Source organism: Parambassis ranga, chromosome 13 (genome assembly GCF_900634625.1).
Source record: "Parambassis ranga chromosome 13, fParRan2.1, whole genome shotgun sequence".
NCBI lineage: Eukaryota > Metazoa > Chordata > Actinopteri > Ambassidae > Parambassis > Parambassis ranga.
The window spans coordinates 21,092,058-21,117,129 of NC_041033.1; the positions used below are offsets into that span (position 1 = coordinate 21,092,058).

Below are 25,072 nucleotides of genomic sequence, written 5' to 3' on the forward strand. Positions count from 1 at the left end.
ATGAGACACGGAAGCCCTATAGAGACATGCATATTTTGGAGTTGTCACGCCTGCTTGGACAATCTTACAGGGTTCCATAATGAAGGGGGAAACCACTGAATTTCAACCCTATAGCCAGCTTTCTTTGTGAAGTTGGAGCCACAAACTTCCAAAAATAAATCTCCACCAGGCTTCACTGGTAACATCTAATACATTCATATTGTAGCCGAAGTCATTTTGTAACTGTTGTGCTGCCTTTTTGCACAGATCACATCCCCAGGGAGGAGGAGGCGGCACAGAGGTGACAGCTGCAGGTGACCAGGTAAAACACAGTGTGCCATATGGTGGCAGTGAGGATATGATTATGCTGGGTAGAACTGTTTATTACTCACAGGGATCTAAAGTTCCTCACACCTGAGAACTCAGTGTCTGTTACGTTGATTTGCGCCGCCATTTACAGTCACTTCTGACTGACATTTAGCAGGATTTTAACCAGCATAGATTAATCCTATTTCATGCTGGGAGTGGAGATGAGCAGGCCTGTCGTTAAGAGTCTGATCAGCATTCAGCGTGGTGTTAGCATGCAGCCTCTGTCCTTCGGAGCCACACCACTCTCTCCTGCTCTCAGCTATAGAAACTGCCTCTTGTGCTCCCAGCAGGCTCCTCCTGTTTCATTTACATCCTCAGACGCTTCATCCTGAGCAGCTTAGTGGGAGTCCGGCGTCTGACTCTCAAGGACACTTTTTACAGGACATGTGGTGGCTGCAAGATTGAATCCATAACTTTTATATTTATACATAACAGTCTGGACCACCTGACAGCGCTCTGTAATATTTTAGTGTTTTATAAGAGATAAACATAAACAGCACAAGTCTCAGCAGATGCCATGCAGCTGGGAGCCGAGGGTAAAATCTCTTTTGAAGTCGTCTATTTTTGGGAGATTACTTAGGACTAATCTCACAGTATGAGGAAAATATTTTGACTAAAACCATGCAAATGGATGGAGCAGCTAGAATGAGACCAGCCCAGCATGGGAGTGAGTCTAAAGCTCATTTAAAGTCCTCAAAACTGAAACTAACATTTGTGTTTATCAGCAGAAAGCTGTTAGCATCTAGTAAGCTATCAGTGTAAAGGGACAGTTCACCACATTATCAATTAGCCTGCAGTGTCCTTTATGCATCATTGCATTCCTTTTATTATTTTATTATCACCAGCAGCCACAGGGTACAGCTAAAGATCAAGACAGTGACTACAAGCGGCCCAAATGAGACTGGGGGGTGCCGCAGCTGCTCTTCTGCATTGAGAGGAGCCAGTTGAGGCGGTCCAAGCTCCTTATTCGGATGCCCCCTGGGCAACCCTCCCTGGCGAGGTGTTCTGTACATGTCCATCTGGGAGGAGGGCCCTAGGACAGACCCAGGACGAGCTGGAAGGATTGTATGTTTTGGGAAAGCCTTGGTGTTCCCCCCAGATTTGCTGGTGGAGGTAGAAAAAGAGAAAAGGAGGTCTGGGTTTCATTACCCCGCATGACTGACCCTCACCAAGCAGAAGAAAATGGATGGATGAATGGACAGAGAAAATAAAATCTTAGAGGAATGTGAATCCATTGACTGTACATATACAGCCACCTCCACCCATTGTACAAATGTGAGGCCAAAGTATCTCACTTATGTTGGAAAAGGAGGCCACCTTGGAACCACAGTGTGTGTAGTGGTGATCAAGTCAACTTTTTGGCTGCTGACTGGGATGTAATTTCCACCATGAGCCACTTAAATACCAACATATCAAAGAAATTAGAATTTGTACACAGATTATACTAAGCCATTAATCATCTCTGGAAATAAATGTTTTTGAGGTGTAGGACTCGTTGGCTTTTTTTTAACCTTTACTGCAGCTAGCCACCAGGGGGTGCCATAGATAATTTGGTCTATCTCTATTAACAGTCTTAAACTGAGTCTCTGCCACCCAGAATTCAAGCAGAGCTGAGCCCAAACCAGGACAGCAGGGTGAATATGAATCAAATTATTAGGTGGAATGTTCCTTTAAGTATGAAAATGCAAATTTGTCCTGCACACAGTAACCATGCACAACCCAGGAAACCAGTTATTTATTGGAAGACAATCTTTAGAGAAAAAAAAATTCAACTGATAACACTGAATCAAATCAATATATGACATCATTTACATCTCAGTACATTAACAATCGCAGCCAAGATGGCCTCTAGCATTTCCAGCATTCGTACACTTGTTCACTTTCTTCCTCTCTGTGTCCAAAAAAAAGGTGCTTGGTTAGTTTTGGCCACCTGCAGCGTTTATTGGCACTCGGAATAAATCCACCAACCTTTGTACCCACGAGCATACAATACTTTTTACGATCATGCTACACGATGTTCTGCGTCCAATGCTACAGAATGCTTCGAGTAGAAAGGACAATACAAAACATATAGATCCATGATTTAGTCCAGTAGCCCTCTTGATAGTTCTGAGGTGATGTACAACGACTGCAAAAAATAGGATCCCATATGACCTTTTTTCTTTAAATTATAAATATTTACAGGGTCTGGACATCTTCATTCCTCCATTTTTAGGTGCTTTACATTAAAAATTTAAACAACTGATGATGCCTATACAAACTATCAATGCATTCTGATCAGTGCATGTAACAGAAGAATTAACCCCAGGTATATTATGCTTTTTTTCCCACATCTTTACAGACACACTGTAACATGATACAGAATGAAATATTGCGGAACGGTTCTGAGAATAAATTTTTTTTCCCCCACCACGTCAGACATGACAGACTTTTGGTTCATTAAATCCTCTTAAACCTAAAAACATCATACAGAATTGGCACATACAGAATTATGGCAACATCACATCAAAGGTTCGTAAAATTCAGAGAGAAACAGTCCTCATGCTCAAACTTGCATCATTTAGAATGTCCACTTCATTAAAGAGAAATCAGCGCTTGGCAAGCGTTTCATCTTCACAGCTCTCATCTCTTTAAAGCTGATGAGCAGCCTCGTCCGTCCGTCGGCCATGCTGAGGTCATGTGACAGCTCCTGGCCTCTGGCGTGATTGGTCCCGCTGAAATTGCCCGCTCAGCTATTGCTTCATGGTGTTCTTGATGGTCCACCTCTGACCTGAGCAGGGCTGCAGCACCAGCAGGTGGCCGAAGTAAACGTTAGCCGGCACCACCTCCAGGCAGCGCCCCGTGGCTCGATTAATGATGGATTCGTTCTGTGAGGCAGGAGGGGGAGAAGCAGAGCTCTGGTTTAACAGGAGTTACAGACAGAGCAGCAATGTGGACAGATGTTTGTCAAGATGTTTCTATTTATAAATACAAAAATCTGCTTCAAAGGCATCAATAAGTAATGACTAACAGAAGAAAGTAATAAACAATCGGACATGTTGGATGTCATCTGAACATGAGACAGCCACAGATGTCTGAATAAGGGGGTGGGGTTAAATTAACTTGAAAAATGTAAAGTTAATGTTCCGATTTTAGTAATTATTGTTCATAATTTCAGCTCATCTCCCTGATTTTTGTCCTCATATACACTGTTATTTCATCCACAGTGCAAACACAACGTTAAGCCCCTGAAAACTGAACTTCAGAGTAAAACTTTTCAGATGAAAGCGATTGTGTTTGCAGTGTGGACATGAGTGTGCCGTTATCTCCTTTGTTTATATAGGGCAGTAAAATAATCCTGATGCTAACCTTGCTGTTCCACAGTTCCACAAAACTGGGTCGACATGCTCTTTTTAAAGCTTCTGATTGGCCAGTGTGGGGTTTAGAGTCAAGGTTATATCATCTCTCTTTAGCTCGGCATGCCCTCACTGACAGCGAGTCCACCGTGTTTTTGTTGTTTTCATGTGGACAGACGGAGGAGAAGAAACTCCTGGACCAGGCTGTAAACAGACAGTCAGATGTGTCACAGATGTTTTTCCCACCTGTGAGAAATGCCACGTCTTCTGCTTCACGTTGGTCACCTTGTCACAGTTGAGGAGCTGAGGAAAGCTGCTGATCTGATCGTCCACCACGCAGCGAGTGTCGTCACCGGTGCTGCCCAGAGGACCCAGGAACAGCTGACCCTCTGTGGTGTAACGCCCTAGCTGCAGACAAAGCACACATAAAACCAGTAAATATGCAAACTTTGTGGTATCAAATTATGATGATTCTGGCTGGAGCTTGTTGGCAGTTGATTAGATGGTATCTGCAAGATTATTTTGTGGTCCCTAGAGGTCACTGCTGCTCACTATGGGCGGCAGTTACCTCCATGAAAGTGTGATGAAGGGCTGCCTTAATAAAAAGGTTATTTTGGAGCAGATCTTTTGCAGAAAGAGTGATATTATTTAGCATTTTACGAAGCATCTGTAAGCTAAAAAGAGAGACCCTGAAGTCCGCTAGGAGAGCAACATTAATGAGTTCTTTTCAAGCTGAGAAAATGTATGTATGTACCTGAGGACCCCACCCGTGGCAGGGGTGCAGGGTGGCCGTGTGGTTCTCCTTCATGCCCTGATCCATACACAGGTGGCTCACTTTAGAGTTGCGGATCTGGAATCAACAAAAACATGTGTGTTAATGATCCAAATGCAAACACTTGAATGAGCCCGCTGAGAGAGCCTGGACTCACCTCACCGTAGAGCAGGGTGTTGTTGTACCTCCTCATTTCTGGGTAAACATTATCGAGGTACCACTGAAAGCTCTTACACTGCAGACTCTTCCTCAGTGCAACCCTCTGCGATACGTCTCCATAATCAATACCGTGGTTCTGCAAGAGCACCAGCGGTCAATATGGGAAGTCTTTACTTCAGTGAATGTGCCTCCGGTGAACCTACCTCCATAGGGATGTTCCAGGCCAGGTAGACGTTGGACTTGTACTCGTCCATCCAGACCTCGGCCACGCGCAGGGCGTTACGCCGCGTGTGGAAGGCTATGTTGCTGTGGTAGGGCTTCTTCATCCGTGCGATGTGAGCCACTCTGGAGCAAGGCAGCACCTCCATACTGCCCCCACACAGCCACACCTGCAGGCGGAGGACAGTCGATATGACATAGTATGATGTAGTGATATAGTCGAGGGCTGAATGCAGAAAGATGCTGATCATCTTCATCATAGTGACAGTGTATGAAGAACAGACCCACATAGGGACATGTTTTCATTCAGTCTATTCATACTGGAGGATTATTCCGGACATTCCCAGAAACTTGTTCAAAATATTAGGAAACAAAATGTAAAAAAAACAAAAACAAAATCACCCTGCAGAACAACAACAGACTCTCCAAATGTTCAACCTTCCTGCTCCATGTGATCTATTTATCTCCATTGCCCTGCAGTGAGCTACACACACACATACACACACACACGCACACAGAGGACCCGTCCTCCAGGATTCCTAATGGGGCCTCATTCATCAGCAGTGCCACGCTACAGTGGCCGCTGTTCTACTTAAACCTACAGGGGTAAAGAGGGAGCAGGAACAGGAGGAAACTGGGTGACACACAAACCCTGATGCCCAGTTCGATGTTCTCCCCTCCGTACACGTCCATGCCCGAGTCCAGCAGGCCCAGCTCGCCGAAGTAATCACGGTTTGCCACGAAGGAGCAGCCGATCATGGCAGGAGTCCTGTTACGAGGAAACAAAAGGATGCTGAGTCTGAGAACAAGGATGAATTGAAAGATTGAAAGATTTAACACAAATATTTAAGATAATTAAAATCCAGTTTAACTGCAATGAGGGACTCTGCTACTTAATTAGAAACGGTCTGTTATCAGCGTGCTGACCTGATGGGGGCAGACAAGTCCCCCTCGTCCCACCACTGTTTGGGCGGATTGATGTACATGCACCACAGCTCCCAGTTGTAGCCGTGGCCCGAGTTCTCGTAGCGCTCCACCTCGAACGTGTCGTGCTTGATGTTGTCGATGGAGGGCAGAATGATCCTCTTGTGGTCCTCTTTTATTCTGGCCAGAACCGGCTCAGCCCTGAAAACATTAAGGCACCCATCTGTCATCCACCAGTTGCACGTTATTACAGACTGTATTTAGTTCAGCTCTGGAGGGCACGTGTCTGCTTCTGCACAGTGAACTGTACACACTGAGCTGGAAGACAACCAGAACTACAGAAGTGTGTCAGCAGGACGAGGCCCCAGTGTTGTAAGGAATCAGGTGTGAGATCTCGGGCAAGTCAGTTTCCTTATTTAAAAATGAGCAGCTCTTCTAATATGCTAGCATTACAGCTAAGAGGAGGCTTCTCCCATCACTTCACAAGAGATGAAAAGAGGAAAATCTTTCCCTGGTTGTTGCCTCTTCATCCCTAGATCCATTATTTCTTCTTTAAAGGTGTAAAATATTGTCTATTATTTATGATTCTGCAGTGTTTCTGTTCTCTACTAACGGATATTTCCATCCAGCAGTGTTTTTGTACCCAGACCCAGACTCACCATGACGGTGTGAACTCCACGTGCGCGTCAAAGAATCCAGTCACCTCAGCAGTGGCCACCTTCCAGCCCTCGATCCTGGCCCGGATCAGTCCTTCTCTCTTCTGGTTCCGCACGATCTTCACCAGGCCGGGGTAGCGCTTGTTCACGTACTCCTCTAGAGGTGCTTTAAGCTGTACTGCAGTCCGTCAAACAGGAATTACACACAGAACAGAAGGACACGTTAGAGATTATTGAACAACATTCAAGTCTGGATCATCATCCTGACCTCTGTCCCTCCTCAGTGAAGTATCAGATATTACTATGTGTGTTAGTCTGTCCACATACTAAAGGAAAAGAAGCAGAAGGACCAGGAGCACGTTGTCCAAATTAATATGGTCCAATATTTTGGACTTTGTGTCACTGCCAAATTATCCCTGTCTAAAACCTGTCTGTGTTTTTACAGAGGAGCACATGCTGATGGAACTGCTGATGGATTTAAATGACCTGTCCATCACCGTCTTCATCCAAATGGACAAGAGCGGAGACGTTTTCAAGTAATGTGACTATCAGCAGGTGAGTTATAAAGTCCAACAGGTCGCCGTGCCACATGCTGTAGTCTATGTTAACAGTAATCTGAGTACGCTGCACTGATGCTGGATTACCGGTGAATCTGTACATTCACCAAGTCAGCGGCCATTTTCCGTGCCTCAGTGATAAATGTATTGATACCATGGTTCTATGGCCGCTGTTCACTGTCCATGGTGCTGAATGTTGCTGCTCGTTGCCTGGCTGTGCAGTGTGGTCTCCTGTCTCCATGGCAGGATAATGCACACTGGTAGCCTCCAGGTTTCTGGGTTCCTGTCCAGCCCATTAAACATTTGTAAAGTCTGATGAAGGTGGTGTCAGGTGGTCTTGAGATCAGAGCAAGCATGTCCTAGAAAACCATTTCTTTAAGCTTTTTCTTTGGTGCCTACAAACACCCAAAGTTTTCATCGGAATACTCAACTTGTGTGTTTTCATTCATTGACTATTTGCTATAACACTACAACAAATAGTCAATGAATCAAAACACACAAGTATCCATCATCGTTTTAAAACAGAAACACACACACACAGAACTGGCTTCCCCTGTGGTGCCGTTTTCAACTCCAGCAAACAACACCTAAGGGAGTCTTGTGGCTTCCTGAGCACCAACAACTGCTCCACCTTTGATCTCTCACTCAACTCATCAGCCTTTTCCCCTCAGACCCAAACACTCACAACCTCCACACACACACACACTTTTACACTCCCTCAAACAAACACGTTTCTCATGCTCTCTGTTTTTTCTTCGTCTTTCTCTTTTGTTTCTCTCTTGATCACAAACTCGTTCCTCACTCTCTGTTTCCTGACGTGAGCCGAGGCCACACAGCAGGGTGACCGGTGCAGGCTCAGTGTTATTTGTTTGCATGCCTCTCGCCCTCTGCGCCACTGTGATGTCTTCCCCTCTGTGATGGAGAGCTGGCAGTCAGCCAGCCAGCGGTGTGAAGTGAGAGAGACATGCAGACAGGGTCAGCCGTGATGCTCAGCTGTCTCTAGTCCCATGGCACAATTCAGCAACTTAAAGCGCTTCACCTCAATCATTATGTAAAAACGTTGGATGTTTTGTGATGTCACAGAAACTCATCAAGCCATTTAGTGCTTTATAGACCAGGAAAAGTATTCTCTGAGAGACAGGAAGCCGGTGTAAAGAGCTATGAGGCTGTGAATACAGTGTCATGTTTACTAGTGGAGAAAATAATAAAAGTCAGACTGGAGTTTTAAGAGGCCTCAAACTAGAGAATGACTCATCTTCTGTTTAGAAATATATCTGCGACCTCTTGGGTAGGAATGCTTGGGGCCGGGCTTAGACAGGGTTGGGAATGTGTTGACAGACTAATGCGTTGTTGGTTTTGATCTTTTGGTGAGATTTGTTGACAGTATGTGAATTAGATAAAGCTGGTTTTATCCTTGAAAGCCTCCACTATCTCATGTCTTTCTTCCAGCTTCCTTGTTATTTGTCTCGGCTTTCCGTTCGGTTTGATTGCTCCTCCACTCTCTTCCAGATATTCATTGCCTGCACTTCTCTCCTCCTCTCTGTCCGACCTCATTTATCTTAGTGCCTCTCTCTCTCTCTCTCTGCCACTTTCTCTAATAGCCTGGTTTCCTCCTTTCACTCTCTGATGCTTCTTCATCTCTTTTCTTCCTCTTTATTTCTCTACTTTTCCTATTTTCAAACACGACAGCCCTCTTCGCTCTTTGTGACCTTTTCTTTCTTTCAGCTTCATCCCCTCTTCTCGTCCCTCCTCCTCTCCACCACCAACATCTCTTTATCTTCCCTGTGCCTCCTCTCTTCTTTCACTTTGCCTGCTTTAATCTTCTCTCCCCGTCCCTTCATCTCACAAAGCCCCAGCTTGGCAGCCCTGCCCAATAAATAAGACAGAGACATCTCTCCTGTGACATCCAATTGTGCACTGTGCCTCTATCTGCCTGTCTGCCTGGCAAAAAATTTGACACCATCAGTCACCTCAGCAAATGCTGCTCCTCAAAAGCAAAGACCAGACTTTTGTTGAGGAGACGCTCATCTGCTGGATGTGCCAACAAAGCTGCCACCAGATGTGTGATACCTCCCTCCAGTGGGTGGGATGTGTAGATGAGATCATTATAAAATTACTATATGTTTAAACAGAGACACTGACTGACTCAAAGCACCTTTCCTCATTCGGGAGGTAAAAAGAGACGTTGATCTCTGCTCACCATCATCACTGTTATCGTCCACCAGGATGATCTCTTTGAGCAAGTGGGCCGGCGTGTGATTGACAGCCGAGTGGACCGAGCGCAGGATGACGGACAGAGCCTCGTTGACGAAGATGAAGATGAGGGAGATCTGGGGGAGGTCTCTTGGGTAGCTGACCTTTTTACATCTGCAGGAAGAGAGAAGATAAAAAAAAAAAACCACACCATCTGTGAAATGTGGATTTATGCACTCTGGACTTTGCACGCTCCGCTCGTCCTCTATTATTGCCGTAAAAGACCAACCTGCCTCCGTGGAGCTGCTGACATCTTTGTTCAGTGGGGCTGAAAGGAAGGAGCATGTGCTGCTTCCTGTTCAGCTGCGATGACATGGATTTTTTTTCTCTCCCTCTAAATTAGCCTATTCACCGCGTGTCTGCCGCAGATAGAAAGCCTATTTTTACTGCTGTGTTTGTTCAAACAGCTCTAATGAGGAGGAAAGAGGCAGGGCGAGGCTCTGACTCTAAGTTTAGGACGTGGGGGAGAGGAAACGCCTTCCTTTACTCATCTCCGTTTCTTTTATCAACAATAAGCGCCCTGACATGTTAATTCCATAATAAATCAGTGTTTTTGTGAGTGTTATATGCTTTGGTTTACATTATAAAGAGTACAGTGGAGGATCATTTGAGAGTTTAATCATAGCATTTGCAAAGCTCTCTGAAGGAAACTGAGGGGGAACATAAAATCCCAGCATTACATTATGTGCACGAAGCAGGTAGGGGTACGCTGCAGCAATAACAGCAGTAAGGGCTGAGAACAGGAGGCAAGGATGGTGCAATCAGTGTAGCAGAAGCAGCATGGATGATTAAAAGTGTGAGAGTGTGAACTTCGCAAGTACAGCTTCATTGATTAATCTGAATATGAGTGTGATTGTGAGAGTCTGCTCCTCAGCTGTGAGCTCTTCTGCACGGCAGGAAAAAATTCACCGTGCTGTCGACTCGAACTCTGACATCAGTCCGTTTGTTGTTGTGTTTAAAAGTGAAAAAAACAGGATGTGGTGTCACAATGACACTGTCATGTGATTTTTTTTTATTACACAAATCTAAAAAAAATCTAGACTAAAGTCTATATTTTTTGTTTCAGTGCTGTCGACAGGGACCAGTCTACAAGTGTGAGCACATCCTCATTCTGTACAGCTAACGTTTAAAAAAAGAGCCGATAGTGAGCAGAACACTTCAAAAACAATGATTCATTCTTTACACTGTACTGAGGTGCAGCAAATAATCAACTGAAATCAATGACAACGTTGACTGACAGCTGATTTAATTGGTATTTACGATGTTATACATCGTATTTTTAAATAAGCAAAATAAACATCATAAGGGAGACGATGTAAGTAGTGAACAATCTCACCTCCTTTATCTTTAACAGCTGCATGTGTGTATTAACGACTAGATATATATAGATATATATATATATCTATATATATCTTATCTATATATATATCTATATCTATATATAGATATAGATATATATATATCTATATATCTTATATAAAGGCTGCTGCTCATAAAACACAATTATGTCTAAAATTTGGGAGCATTTCACTGTGACAAGTGAAAAAAGGGCTTAGTGGAACATCAGGAAGGAAGAACTGCTGATAGTTGTACGATTTATAATCTGATTAGTCATTTCAATAATCAATACATCAATCAACCATTAAAATAGTCTTTAGCTGCAGCTCTAATGGTATTTGCAGTACGACACTTGATCTTTGTTTTTCTCCATCTCACCACCACCTCAGGCTCTGTAGTGCAAAGGGGACCTTCAGTCAGACATGATAGACTCCTCAGACTGCAGCCCACATGCTGCTTCTAAGCCTGAAGTCATCACACCCCAACACGCTTCACATGCCACTTTGATCCTGGCAACATAAAAGACCCCCCGAGTGACAAATGAGAGCTGTGGATTCTGACCCGGCACCCTTTTACACACACAGGCACACGCAGCTGGGGCTCTGATTGGTTCAGAGACTTTCTCATCATGTGTGACTTTCAAATTGAAGGTCTTGCAAAACCAGCAATCTGGGTCAGAGACACAGAGGTATTTGAATGCACACATGCATTCCACGGACACACACACACATTCATCACTGACGCACACACCCTGTTGGACCTGTGTGTGCTGGTGCATGAATACCTGCAGATCGATAGGCGGCCTGACAGAGCCACTTCATCAAATGTAAGTCAGAGGCAGAGAGGGAGACAGTGATTAAGATTAAAGGGGGCAGGTGAAGTGCAGTGCACAGACAAACACTTGACACGCACTGCAGAAAAATGACACAAAGATGAGTTCAAACTTCTCCAAGTGCAGTTTTTTTGGAAGACAGCATCCTTTACAGATTTTCACAGATATCTGACATGTTTCTCCACGACATGTTTTTGTGCTGCCCCCTGCACTAAACTATTGATTTTGACTTATAGATCCGTTTATTTGAAATCGTTATATGGTTGACTTGGTTGAGGCGCTGCACTCAAAGAATCAGAACTCAGGCAACAAGGACTCGGCTAATTATCCAGTTATTGTGAAGCATGAATGAAACAGCTGATGCCAATCGGCTAATGCAGGAGGAACCCCGGTCCTTGTGGGCGCCCCTGGTGAATATTAAAACCACGTTGCTGGTTTTTAAAATGAATAGGAGGTGATAAAACCCCTGCAATACGCACACATATGGTGCCTTTTTATGAAGCTAAGATAATGTTGGTTTATTTATACGTGCATTTTTATTAAAGATGTAATCCTTTGGGAGCCCCAAACTGCAGGTTTCCCAGTTCCTCTCTAATGTCATGTAGCCGTCCAGTTATTCAACGTGAAGCAGTTTGGGGTAAAAGAACAATAATAACCACCTGTAATAGACCTAAAACAAAACAAAAAAACCTGTTTGCAGCAGCTGCCATTAGCCTGTGCTGCGTCAACATGGCAACGAGTGAGAGGAGTGAGAAAAATCAAAGCACACAACAGCTTGACATATAACTGTAGAAATGTGTAAGACATCTTCTGTGATGTTGAGAGTATGTGTGGTTTGCGAAGAGCGTTGTGGTTATTTACAAAACGCTGAGAAGTCTTTAGGCTTTTAGACTCTTTAGCGTCGGTGCCGCGGGTCAAAAATGGATTTTCAGAGCTGATAAATTCTCTGGAAACACTCAAGAAACAAGGCTCCTCTAAATAATGGACTGAGGATCTCTCTCCAGCAGGAAATGGATATTGCAAGATATCAAAGGGCTGCAAGCCTGATTAAGAAATGAGAATTAGCGGGAAGGCGGAAGTCATGACATAATCTGGTGAAACAGCACAGTTCTTTGGAACAGAGAGGGAGTGCTGATGCCTCTGCATCTTCAGCTCCATACATGGAGTCACTCCATCATCCTAAAAGTCAACATCAGAAGAATGCAAAGTGGAGCGATGGAGACAGAAAAGAAGACTTCACCTCACCTCAGGCGTGAGGAGGAAATTATTCTGCCTTTGGGAGGAGGAAGGAAGGAAGAGTGGATTCCACAAAATATCATCAGATTTGGTTGCAAATGTCAAGGAAGTGGAATTGACTTCTATAAATGGAAAACAGGCTTTATGCAGCACTTTTCTACCTGACTGCCACTCGGAGTGCCTCTCATCCAACCATTCGCACACCAGCGGTGCAGAGCTGCCAGGCAAAGTGCCTGCATGCTTTTAGGAGCACCTTGCCGTGCAGCGGTATCAGGGGGTCGAACCACCAACCTTATGATTAATGCACAACCTGCTCTACCTGAGCAAGAGACGCCTTATATCAGGACCACGTTCCAAAGCAACACAGAGAAACTTCCAGTGAGCGCACAGTCATCAAAGCTGAACATTAAACATTTCGTCTGTGTGACAGAAAGCCTGATCTGCCATAGGAGGGGTTTACTTGACTTTATTTAGCATTAGGGATGCAACTTATCCATTAATTCATTAAAGGTAGGGTAGGAGATTTTGAAAACTCAGTGAGAGTCAGCCAGATTTCTAAATTAAACACACGCCCCTTTCTCTCGGAGCTCACCCCGAAGCCACGCCTCCCAATCACATGGACGCGCATTACCTGAAGACGAGCTGCGGTCTGTGACTTCGGCCATCATGCACGTACCTTTCTGGTGCACGCAGAGCAGGAAGAGAGTGACAACCAGCCAATACTCCGTGCAGGGTCCACCCGGAGGATTGGCTGATGTTTTTAGTGTTTTATATCTTCCACAGATGATTCATATTCTTCGTTTTAAAGCAAAACTGCCGAACTAATTGGTTGCTATCGGATTGTAAAGAGAAGTTACACTAATTTAACAAAAAGTGCATCAGAATGAAATCTCCTACCCTACCTTTAATCTTTAATCTTGACCTTATCAATCGATTCATTGATAAGCGGCAATTTTCCGGGGCCTAAATTTCCCTCAGTTTCACTAAGATAAAGCTAAATATTGTTTACTAACTAAAAAATATATGTCATATTCCTTAAGAAACTGAGTCAAGCTGCTTAAGTTTGCTGAAGAAAGGTTAAGTAATCTTGGAAAGGTGACAGTAAACTTACAGGGTCTCCTTTAGAACAGTCACCTGTCCTGAAACAAAAGCACTGCTGTCTGAATGTGTTGTCACCCCTCATAGCAGACAGACAGTTCAGGATGTTCAGGGTGTTCAGGAGTCAGGTGTGTGCGCAGCTTGTTTACATTGAGGGCAGCTACTGAGAACCCGCAGCACCTGAAAACCCACAAATTCCGTCCACGTACCAGCGTGGCTAGGCTGCTAATAACTTTTCAACAGAAAGCACAACGTAGTCAATTAACTGTTTGCATCCCTATTTAGCATCATGAAGTCAATTCCAGTGCTTTAATATTTAAGGAATTATTCTTTTCCAATGGGACTGTGCAGCATTTATTTGTTGTTACTTCAATAACACAGAGTTTGCCCAAACTTCCGAACACAGCTGCACGCTCTGCTTAAATAATTCAAGACGTTTGTTGCTGTTCAACACAACCAGAGTGATCATAAAAGAGTTATCTGACACTCTTTATGGTGTGAGATGAATTATTTACGTGGGGTTTTTGATGTAGTTTGTGGTGAAACAAACCCGGTGAAATGTAAAGTTTCTGCACTCACTTGCTGGGCCGGTGGTCCGGTATGGTCCGATCCAGAGAGATCCTGTCACTGAGGTAGGCATTGTAGCCGTACTTCTCCCTCAGGTACTTAGCCTCGCTCTCCTCGGCCGGCGACAGCGTGGCGGGGATGCCGCCTTTACCCCGACCCCCGAAGCCCTCAATCAGACCCAGAGATTTGGACAGACCTGTGTGAGGCAAACAAGAGAAGATTACATGTCAGGATCCTTTAGTCAGGCTGAGTCACTCTGTAATGCGCTCTGTGGCCTGCAGCTGATGGCCGGCTTCACCAGCACTGCTCCACACTCACATGTAGTCAGTGGAGGCGAAACAGGTGCAGTGCAGATTCAAACAGAGACCAAAAGTAAACGGACACCATGTACAGGCCTGTGTTTAGTTGTAAAGGTGGAAGGGAAGGTGAATAACTGTTTGCATTATTGACCGATGGATTAATTATGCACGATCCAATCAATGTATTCTGACATTTTATGGACAAACCAGTCCTTCAAATGTTCCTGTTTCCAGATTAACTTCCTTTCATAGACTAATTATTACAGCTTTAGAGCATAAAACAAGGATTTAGATTCAAATTTGTGTCTCATTATTTTACGTCCTAAGCCTCCCCTGACCTCATCAGACTTTATTCATACTTGACGGGATGGACTAGGAACCAGAAATAAGACACATGGGTGGCTGGGCGTCCACATACTTTTGGCAGTATGGTGTATCTGAAGTCTACACTGTGAGTAATCCTGCATTCACTGGGATCACACTCAAAGAAAGGCTTTGTGTAATGATGAAAATCAAAAAGTCATTTCTATTCTAGGACACAAGAAGAACTGAGGATTTCACTGTTACAAACGAAGGATGAAAAGACCCTTCTGAGTGTGACTGGGCGTATTTGTGGGTGGCAGAATGATTAAAGCCATCATCCGTCACTGAGATAAGCTCTGTGTTCTGTTGGCAAACATCCTGCATCTCAAAGGCACTGAGTCTTTAACAGCTCTGCAGTCGCCCCTGACCTCTGACCTCCTCAGTGGAAGCAACAAACTTTTTCCGTCCGGGTACGAATCAAAGTGCAATTGTGGAAGATTTGACACTGTTGCTGTGAAAAATCCGACCACTGTTGAGGTTTGTACATTTTTAACTCTTCAAACATCCCCAAAATTACTGAGAGGTGAGGGAGACCCACACATGGTTAAATTAGACATGAGGCAGTACTAAGGTCGATGTCAGGAGCCGGATTCATTGGCCCCTTTTCACAGGAAGTCAAGAAAAAGCTTCAGAAATGACATTATTCATCAGTGTAAAAGTTGCCCCGCTCTTTACCATTCAGCTGCCTGTACACCACGTCCTCCAGAGAGCTGAGCCTCTTCAGCAGCACCTCATGGCTGATGCCGGGCCCCTGCGCTGTCCCGTTGCCCCGGAGCCTCTTCCCATCAGCCGGAGGCTCCGGACCGGCGGCTTGGATGCTGCGCGTGTTGCACTTGGCCCAGAAAGTCATGAACCCAGCAACGGCGAGCACGTTCAGCACCAGTAGAACCCTCCATCTTCTGAACACAAAAGCCATTAAAAAGTCGCCGGTGTCCGGGCTCCGAGTCTAGGAAGAGGAGGAGGAGGATGGGGGGAGCCGGTCTCAGGAGAAGGCGTACGTGTCGCAGATTCAGGGCTCCCTCGGTGTGCGGTGCGCGGAAAGCTGCAGGGATAATTCACCACCGGGGTAACATCTCTGCAGACCTTAAGCTACACAGACACAGCAACAGGGATGTGACCGCAGGTCTGAGCCCAGGGACGGATTCCTCCTGACAGATCTGCGCTCCTACCGTTTGACACAGAGGTTATTTTAGGTTGCATCCTCCTCCTGAGGAAATTTGGGGCGCCTGGCCATCAGCGTCCATCCGAGTCACGGCTTCTGTCCTGATCCTAAAATCACGCACGGTGGATGAGAGACAAAGACACCAGCATATGTTGAGCTGAAGGAAGAGATACTCCTGAAATATTAAACAGTGAGGAGAATATCAAGTGTGTCTTCTCTCTTCCTCCTTTGCGTCTAACTGAAGTCGGCAGTGATGCGACTGAAGAGGGCTGCGCGCAAAAAAAAAAATCCTGGTAGCTGCTCAGGGAGAAGCTTCAGTTAACACTCCCGCTGCGTGTCTGTTCGCACATCGTCTTCTTAATCAGTCAGCTTCTGCTGAGGAGCGGGTGGAGAGCTTCAGGAGATGCAGGAGATGCAACATCCTCTCCCCGGTGAGGGCAGAGCAGCAGCAGCAGCAGCAGCTGAGATCCGCGTCCTTACTTCTCGTCTTTCTTCACATTCTCCCTCTCTTTCCGTCACATACCAGCGTCTTCCTGTTTTGAGCACACCCTTCTTGTTTGTTGTGCTTTGTTATTTCCTATAATTCTCCGCATAAACCGCCGCACAGGAGTCGATCCGGAGACGTTGCACTTCACAGCAGGTCTGGATGGGGGGTGTCTGCGTTAACACAGCGTTAATATCCTGTATAAAACACACCAATAGGTGGAACAGGGAGGTATGACAGTCACTGAAGTCATCTCAGAGGGGCAATGTTTACGTTGCTATTGGAGAGATATGGATATTGACCCAGTTTTTCTCTGGAAGCTGTTTCCATTTCACCTTCAAAGAGGAGAAATAAATCTCTGGGTTTTATCCTGGGGAAAAAAGACCAAATCTGTAAAAGACTTTATACTCAAAAAGTCACATCTTCACATAAACACAACATTTAAGTGTGCGTTAGTGTAGCAACATGCTGAAAGAGTTCATTATTGTTTCTTCTAAAGTGGCAAAAAATAAAGTACATGGACTATATGTTAACCCCAAAGTGTGTGTGTGTGTGTGTGTGTGTGTGTGTGAGAGAGAGAGAGAGAGGGCACAGATTAAAGGTTTAACTTGTAAGATTGTCAACTCAACAGCATGTTAGGTTCTATAAAGTTTGATATTGTGTGACCAAAAGTAAATGGACACCATGTGCAGCTTTAATGATCATCGTTTTCATTATTGATCGATTGTCCATGATGAATCAAGTTAATGTATTCTGATATATACTGGCCTGTAAATGTTCCTGTTTCCACAGACACAATTTCAATTTAACTCATTGTTGCAGCTGTAGAGCAGATATTGACGAGTTAAATGATAGCTGTGTGTGTTTGTCTGCTACTCAAAGAAATGATATTCTGAGTTTGATGTTGAACAACTTGTCTGATTATCCGTCATAAATCTTTGAGTGTGGCGATGGTAGAATGGAACAATATGATGATGTACAAAACAAACAAGCAGTGGACAAGAGCTGGACACAACAACACCCTCTAGAGAAAGACGTTAGTACTGTCAGCGTTTCATTCATGTGTCTCCTCCAACATGGTGGACCAAGAATAGACCCCTGTGGGACTCCATTTTAGGAGCAAAGACCACATTTCTGGCAGAGACACCGTGCTGGTGGTGGTATATTGTGGAACTGATGCAGCAGAACTCTTTACAGTACTTCATTTCACAGCTTTAAAATGTTTGTGCAGAAATGGGTCACCCAGATAGCTGCTATGAATCAAGGAGCTCGGTAACTCTGCGGCTTACTGAGAGACATGCCGACTCTGATCTACAGGCAGCCCACGAGGAGAGAGGCAGTCTGACTGTGTGTGTGTGTGAAGGAGAGAAAGACTGAAGGTGGAAAAAAAGGTGTAGCGAGATCAAACCCAGCAGTAGATTGTGTGAGACGAATCAAGAGACAAACGGAAAGAAACATCAAGGGAAGAGAGCATCAGTGAGGCAGAGATACAGAGAGAGAGAGAGAAAAGAGGAAAAGACTTTTGGAAAAAAAGGAGGGAGGAGAGCGCAGACACTGGGGAGGAATCAAAATTCAAAGGGAGAAAAATTCCTAAAGCAGTAGAGAGAGACACACTGAGATGCAGGAGAGAACAAAAGGGAGAAATGTAAGAGGGAGAGATTGTGTGACAGCAGCACAGAAGACAACAGGCTGGAAAAGAAGTGTAAGAGTAGATCTGACTTGATATTTGTTGAAGGGGTGAACGTGATAGTCTCAGCTCAAGCTCTGCTGTCAGTGTCAGCCCCCTCACGCTGCTGTAGTCAAGCGGTGGACAGTTCAAGCCTGAGGTAGGCGAGTGGAACCGAATGCCACCCCTGGAAAAGAATAAGACCTTTAAAGCAGCCTGTGGCTCCTGGGAGTCAATCAGTGCAGTGTTCCTGTCTGTGTCTGTGTTGCTGTCTTCATTTTCTTTCTCACATAGCAGCGCAGTCTAATTTGAGGCTCAGACAGGCTGAGGAAGACACATATGTGGTAAATATGGCAGATTATTGTCACAAGGATACAGTTTTGTAAACATGCTGCACACTGTGGTGGAGGTGACAGAGAGGAGGGTACGGAGGACACTCAGTATTCCTAACATCACGCCTCACTGCTGTCTTACAGGAGCACATTCTGACACAATGTGCCGTCCTCTGGCGTTACATTCATCTTGAATTGTTGCAACTGTATGTATCCTACACTGGTTTATTTACCGTCACCTTATTTCTCAGTATTATTGTGTGTACATTTGTTCATACTGCTACTGCTCACAGTGTACTGTAGATTTACATATTTATTTTTAACTTATCGTATAAACTCTGCAGCATCTTTTCTACTAGAATATACTAAAATGATGTAGCTTATTTAGCTTAGCTAGCTGAAAGGTCACAAACATTCCCCTTCACACTTCTGCACCCTGTGGCAGCTCTTAGGGCTGAGACATTGATCTCATGCAGAAGTGTTAATAATTGAAGTTCCTCCCACAGCCTCTAGAGGGCCTGGCTCCGAAGGTGAGTGTTAAAACGGCCAAATTTAGAGCAGAAAATAAGTTTCCTCTTTGTAACAACTGTACAGGGAGTGAATTATTTTATCATTTGTATTAGGACTTACAGTTCATCTGACAGCTCACCTCCGGAAGCAACATTAGACAGCACCAGGAACCTTCCTTCATAGTTACATGGAGAAGTTTATCGGATGTTACGTACTGTCCAATGTCTGGACAGGGATCCAGCTGTTGTGGTGAGTATGAAGCGCACATTTTGACCTGTCTGAGACTAATTTCCTTCCATACTCCTTTCTTATGTTTTGTCAATTTAAACTGCTTATTTAGACCACATGCAGCCTTCTGAAAAGCCTGTCTGTAAGAACACAATTATAATTCTTTAAAGATAATCTTAATTTTGCCAGATTAGACCACGTGTTACAGCTGTGGAGTTTGACCTGTGTGGCTGGCCTTCATTTTTAAAGCACAGATCTGTGATTAAAAAACAGAATGATGTCTGCGTGGGTGTGCTGCAGGATCTTTGACTGTGAATTCGGAAGGTCGATTACGTTCCACTGGGATTTAGAGAAGAAGAGGAACAGTCAGAGAACAAAGTCGGTCGGATAATTGTAGGAGATTATCCTATAAATAGTGTGGCGACTTTCTTTAGTCATCAACTCCAGTATGGAACTCTGGCACACGAGTGATAGAACTGTTGTAAAAAAAAAAAAAAAATAGCCGTGGGCTTAAACCTCTGCACAAGTTAATACCATTCTCCACAAGAGTTGTTGAGCAGGATTTGATCAAGTTAATCACTGTGGGGAGGAGGAGGATGGGGAGGATGGAGGAGCGATCCAAAAACTCAGGCTCTGCCTGTTACAACAAGCTTGTTTCATTTATGCAACAGCACATTCTCCCGTCCAGTGGGAGTCTATTGTGATCTCAGTTGGCTTTGGCAGATGTGAAGACAAATCGACCTTCATGCTGGATTGACTGGAGCGTTTTTTTTTTTTTTTGTGGGGATCAGAGTGGGTATGCAGCATGTGGCAGTGGGGCGACACTCCTCAGCTAAGCTTTAGAGCTGAAGGTTATTCTAGGTCAAGCTTAAGTGTTTAGCCCACCGACATGAGAGAGCTGCCACGGCCAGTGTGGTGGCTTCATGTTGGAAGGATGACAAACACGTCAGCCGTAACACCTCCCTGACACGTCGTGGAGCATAACTCTTTAATAAATCTTTCATTCAAACAACAGATAAAAAAATGTACATTTCCACTTTTTCCGTAATAGTGATGACTCAGTCAGACATGTTAGCTCCAACCACCCACAAAGAGGTGGAGCACAAGTGAAGCTGAGGCAGGAAGCAGGAATCCTGTGCTGTCGGCACCCACCTGTCAATCAAAGCAGCCATGCCCTTAATTGTGTGTAATTTTAAGTCCTTATATAATCAAAACAAGTGAGTGCATGCTCCAACTTCTCCTGAGTCTGCATCACTGTGTGGCCTAACCTAATCAATAGAATGTATTTATATCTGCATTAGCTGTTGGCAAAAATAAGGCTGTATTTAATCTATTGATAAGGATTAGGGCCACAAACATGGGGGTTCTTTCTGACAAAAGTTTCAGTTTTGAAAGCTCTTTCTAAATAAGAGGATGTGTCACACCTGAATCTAATTGTAAGATTCACCCGTCTACATCTAATGATGTTGATAACAATGTGAGTCAGAGTGTGGCTGAAGAGTGATCCATCACACAGCCTCCTGAGCTCAGCCTCCACCTGTGACACACAGCAGAGGAGCAGCTCTCACTTCTGCCTTCAACGCTCAGTGACAGCGCCGCAGCAGGTGGAGCTCCTCACAGAGCCCGTCAGTCAGATGTGTTTACTGAGGAGGCGACGTGAGCCGACGAACTGAGGCAGAACTTTCCCGACACACAAAAAGACATAAAACCACCAACGTGCCAAATTCTGCCTTTAATGTGCGTCCATGCTGCAGACAGACGCGGCTGCGATGGCGGCATCAGAGTGTGTGTGTGGTGTGTGTCATCTGCGTCCCCACCCTGTCACTCTTCAGCCTCTCCTATTCATGTTCTGCCAGGTCTGTGTTGCGCTCGACTCCCATCGGCTGTGCGCAAAATCAGACGATGCAAACTGTCAAACACAACTGATGCAAGAAGAGTTTCACATCCACTGACTGTGAGCCTGGACGTTTGACGACCTTTTGACCTCATGTCCCTGCCTGAGCTGCTGCGTCAGGAGCCGAGACTTCGATCAAATCCATGCGACGTGGTTTTAGATGCATGCAGGGTGATGTGTGGCTCTAATTTAAGCTGTCCTACTTCCCATCATGCCTTGGGGCTTTAGAGGAATCAGAGCCAGGAATGTTCTTTGACTCTTACAGGCAGCATCCCTGTAGCTTGGTGACGAAACAGGCTGATGTAGTATGAAGAATGGAAAGGGTCATCGTCCTTAATAACAAACGAGTGGAACTGTGTTCAAAAGATCATTTATTACAGCTTTGCCAGTACACGCACGCATTCTGCGCCTTCATGTGTTGAAACATGTACCTCAAGGCAATGTTCATCAACTTTGGTATCGGGATCATGTCTGAACATTTGGCACTATACGGCGTTATGTCGAGGAAAGCCAAAGGCTTCCCCACATATCATCACTGCTGCCAGCTTTGAAAATACTGTTTAAGATGAATTTAATTTACAGCATTTAGAGTTTAAATTCCAGCTCCATCCCTGCTTTTGATTTTCCTACTTTTTGCAGCTTTTTGTCAAACACTGAGATGAAAAGCCCGTCCAGGTTAGCTTCTGAAAAATCTTGGTTCTAAATATTTAAAGATTATATCAAGATTCTGAAGCTGTTTAGGAGATAATTTACCATTTTAAGAGCTCTTTAAACTCTTAGAGGGGCTAAAACTCTTCACCAGAACTGTCTAAATATAGCAGTGCATGTTCAGGACAGATAAAAAAAGGCACTCAAGAGTGAATATATACATTACATCTATTCACACAATAACAATAAAAACATATTGTTGATACACAGAACTTATTTACAAACGTTTGCTGTATTACGAACTTTTGCTGTATTCCAGAACAGACGGAACTTCAGCATCATGAGTCCAAGTGGTCAGACTGTTTTCAGGATGCTCCCCCTCAGCCTGTGGAGTCTGGACCTGGCGTCTGGTCTCATATCACCCAAACAGTCTTTGTCCCTGTTGCTGCGTGGCAGTTCAGCTGTCGAACCTCCTCAGTCTCCTCCACCTCAACTCCTCAGCGCTGGGCTCCTCACGGACGTTGAAACCATAAGGAGGAGGGTTTCCTCTCTGGCTGGTCCGTCCTAGAGAAGCAACAATTAGCGGTACGTGTTTTAGTCGTTTGCCATCTTTCAGACTAAAGCTCTCCTTCTTCTCCTCTCTTACCTCTGTCATACAGACTGTTTCTGATGGCCTCCTCTAGCTGCTCTTCTTCTGTCAGTCCACCAGTGTAAGACGCTGAATGATCTGCTCTGTAACCCGGTGCAGACTGATGACTTCCTGAGAATCCTCCAGAAGTGCCCCTGGAGCCTGCACACATCATAGAAATCACTTCACTGTATATCAAACTAGTTAATTAAAGGAAACAGTTACTCTGCCACAATGTCTACACAGAGGGGACAGAGTCCAAACTCAGTCCTGCGTTACAGGCACAGCTTCTCATATTCTGGAAAAAAACTATGAATGCACTCGATAACTTTTCTGTACCTGAAGTTCCGGAATAGTTGTAGAATGTTCGGGGGGATCCATTCGATGTCACAATATCTGGTGCAAACATTCACAAACAGACAATTACAGTTAGAATTGTGATGCTCATGTATTGAAAATTGTTAAATTACAGATTACTACAACTACAAGTATTCTGCACAGACCTGCACATGTCTTCATGATCGATTTGAGTGGTCCAGAGGTGTAGAGCAGGCCGACCAGGATCCCTGACAGGTGGCCAATGAATGATGTCCTGAAGAAGCAGAGCACAGGTTACAAAGGCTGTTTCCTAGTGGAATACTGCCACCTGGTGGACACTACAATCCACTGCACGTAACAGTCAAGTGGAGGTGTGAAGAACAGATGCTCCCGCCTGCTGCTTTTCACCTCTCTACCGTCTTCAGATTTGCAGGTTTTCAATACTTTCTTCGGGCTAATTGCTGCAGTTTGTCATGTGCTGTATTCTGAAGGACTGGTAACTCACCCAGGTGATGTCACATGGATCAGCACAAGCTCCACCCAGCTAACGTAGCGATTAGGCACAAGCAAACCCATCACATAAGTGGCACCTCCAGGGTTGTAGTGGTTGTTGAGCACCTTCAGAGCAAACAGGACACCTAGAAACACGAAAAGTAAAATTGCAGCACATTGGTTCATTTTTTTTTAATCCAATTTATCCTGTCTATAATTTTAGAAATTTTCTGTGTATATACCTGAAAAGCCAACGGCACACTCCTTGCTGTATGATTGGTCCTGAGTGAGCTCAGTTAGTAGTGCCTCCAACACCAGGTAGACCAACCCGGTGAGCAGAGAGAAGACTGATAACAAGTACACAAACCAGGGTCCTCCTAGACGTCGCTCCAGACCTCTACCTTTCCAGAGGAAGGACGCCATATTGAAGTACAGATGCCAGTCATCTACATGGTGCAGAGGGGACAGCAGAAGGCGGCGCCAGTCCTTATGCCAGTATGCCTGCTGGACGCTCACACAGGCCTGCAGGGGCGACAGATAACAGTCAGTATGTTTTTCTACGTTTAGTACCAGATTGAACAAAAAGTAGGACACGGCATAAATATCAGTTTTGTATTATTTGGTTTTTTTAGCTAATATCCTGGAAATAATCTTACCTGCATCAGTGGGGCAGCAGGAAACAGGAAAAGGTACACATTGAGAGCCAGGACAGCCAGCGTGCCCGGGGGGATGTTGTCCAGGCCCACCTGGAGCACCTGGGAAGCCAGGAGCAGCAAAGCCAGGTGGGATCCTCTTTGTCTGCTTTGCATAGTGAAACAACCTGGGAAGAAGCAGACAGACCTGACCATTTACAGCAATGCTGATCTAGAATCTGATCCATCTAGAAATGGAGTCATAAGACAAAGACCACAATCAGGATTCTCTGAGGAGTCTAGATCTGTTAGAACACCAGTCAAATTATTCCTAAACCTACAGAGAGGTTATTAATCCATCCCCACGTTGTGTCTGAAATTCATTGTGTATATAGTACCCACGCAGGTAAAGGATGAGCACAGGTATAATATTATATGTTCTTTTTAATTTAACCATTATATGATTTCGCTTAAGTTTTTCATGATCCATGTAAACACCAAACCTCTAACAGAGACGATCAGGTTATCCCTGTCGTTAAAGTTCTATTTATGAACGGTTGTACATGGCTGCAGCAAGCTGTAAGTTCAATTAACGATTGGTAATAGCTAGACAATCATACTTCTTAAATGTTTCTGCACCAGTGTTGTCTTAAATTTCACTTACTGTGAGTTCAGCCGGTTGTTTTGAAGCGCTTCCTCGCTCTAAAGCTAATGCTAATGCTAACGGTTAGTGCGATTAGTCAGGGATCCAACACGGAGAGTAAAAGAAAAGTAAGTTTAACGGTGGCAGACAAAAACACGCGTTAGTTAAATACTTCTACATCTAACGTCTGGGTGTGTTTTTCTTGGGATGTCATCATTTCCTGGTAGCGTGTAGTTGTAGGAACTGTTTTCAGCGAGGCGCGCAATTTGATTGGCTCACGTAAACAGGAAGACGGTAGCTGATTGGTGGGTTTGCATGGAGGCTGCACCAGGCAGAGAGGAGGACTATTATAAACATGACAGAGCATCACTTCCAGGTGATGTGACTCACGATACGTTTAACCCCTTAAGTCTGCATGAAAGTTTTATCAATGAAGTGTGTATGTGTGTCTGTGTATATAGAGAGGTGGACACATTAAC

General features: G+C 44.7%; 2 protein-coding genes across 3 annotated transcripts; both read right to left on the minus strand.

The window, feature by feature from the left end:
* Positions 1-2,228: 2,228 nt before the first annotated feature.
* On the minus strand, positions 2,229-15,872 carry galnt17 (polypeptide N-acetylgalactosaminyltransferase 17). Its single transcript, XM_028419177.1, has 11 exons — positions 15,632-15,872; positions 14,307-14,490; positions 9,171-9,337; positions 6,417-6,591; positions 5,761-5,958; positions 5,485-5,602; positions 4,818-5,003; positions 4,613-4,750; positions 4,438-4,533; positions 3,930-4,091; positions 2,229-3,215 (listed from the first exon to the last, which is right to left on the minus strand). Exons 1-11 carry the CDS (start codon positions 15,870-15,872, stop codon positions 3,081-3,083), a joined length of 1,800 nt encoding a protein of 599 aa, XP_028274978.1. The 3' UTR covers positions 2,229-3,080.
* A 6,218-nt stretch (positions 15,873-22,090) lies between these two features.
* rhbdd1 (rhomboid domain containing 1) lies at positions 22,091-24,832 on the minus strand. Of its 2 annotated transcripts, none has more exons than XM_028419673.1 (8): positions 24,615-24,832; positions 23,975-24,138; positions 23,561-23,840; positions 23,332-23,464; positions 23,012-23,100; positions 22,848-22,904; positions 22,527-22,670; positions 22,091-22,444 (listed from the first exon to the last, which is right to left on the minus strand). In XM_028419673.1, exons 2-8 carry the CDS (start codon positions 24,125-24,127, stop codon positions 22,338-22,340), a joined length of 963 nt encoding a protein of 320 aa, XP_028275474.1. In that variant the 5' UTR covers positions 24,128-24,138; positions 24,615-24,832; the 3' UTR covers positions 22,091-22,337. The 2 variants fall into 2 exon arrangements, with proteins under 2 accessions (XP_028275474.1, XP_028275475.1); XM_028419674.1 differs by having other exon boundaries at positions 23,975-24,158.
* Positions 24,833-25,072: the final 240 nt, after the last annotated feature.

Excerpts from the sequence above, each read along its gene's own strand:
- galnt17 (XM_028419177.1), bottom strand. The coding sequence starts at position 15,872 with ATGGCTTTTGTGTTCAGAAGATGGAGGGTTCTACTGGTGCTGAACGTG. Across the intron at positions 5,959-6,416 it reads GTGGAGTTCACACCGTCATG|GGCTGAGCCGGTTCTGGCCA; the intron begins GTGAGTCTGGGT and ends TAATGTTTTCAG. Across the intron at positions 5,603-5,760 it reads GACTTGTCTGCCCCCATCAG|GACTCCTGCCATGATCGGCT; the intron begins GTCAGCACGCTG and ends TCCTCGTAACAG.
- rhbdd1 (XM_028419673.1), bottom strand. The coding sequence starts at position 24,127 with ATGCAAAGCAGACAAAGAGGATCCCACCTGGCTTTGCTGCTCCTGGCT. Across the intron at positions 23,841-23,974 it reads CTGCTGCCCCACTGATGCAG|GCCTGTGTGAGCGTCCAGCA; the intron begins GTAAGATTATTT and ends TCGCCCCTGCAG. Across the intron at positions 23,101-23,331 it reads ATCCATGTGACATCACCTGG|GACATCATTCATTGGCCACC; the intron begins GTGAGTTACCAG and ends CTGCTTCTTCAG.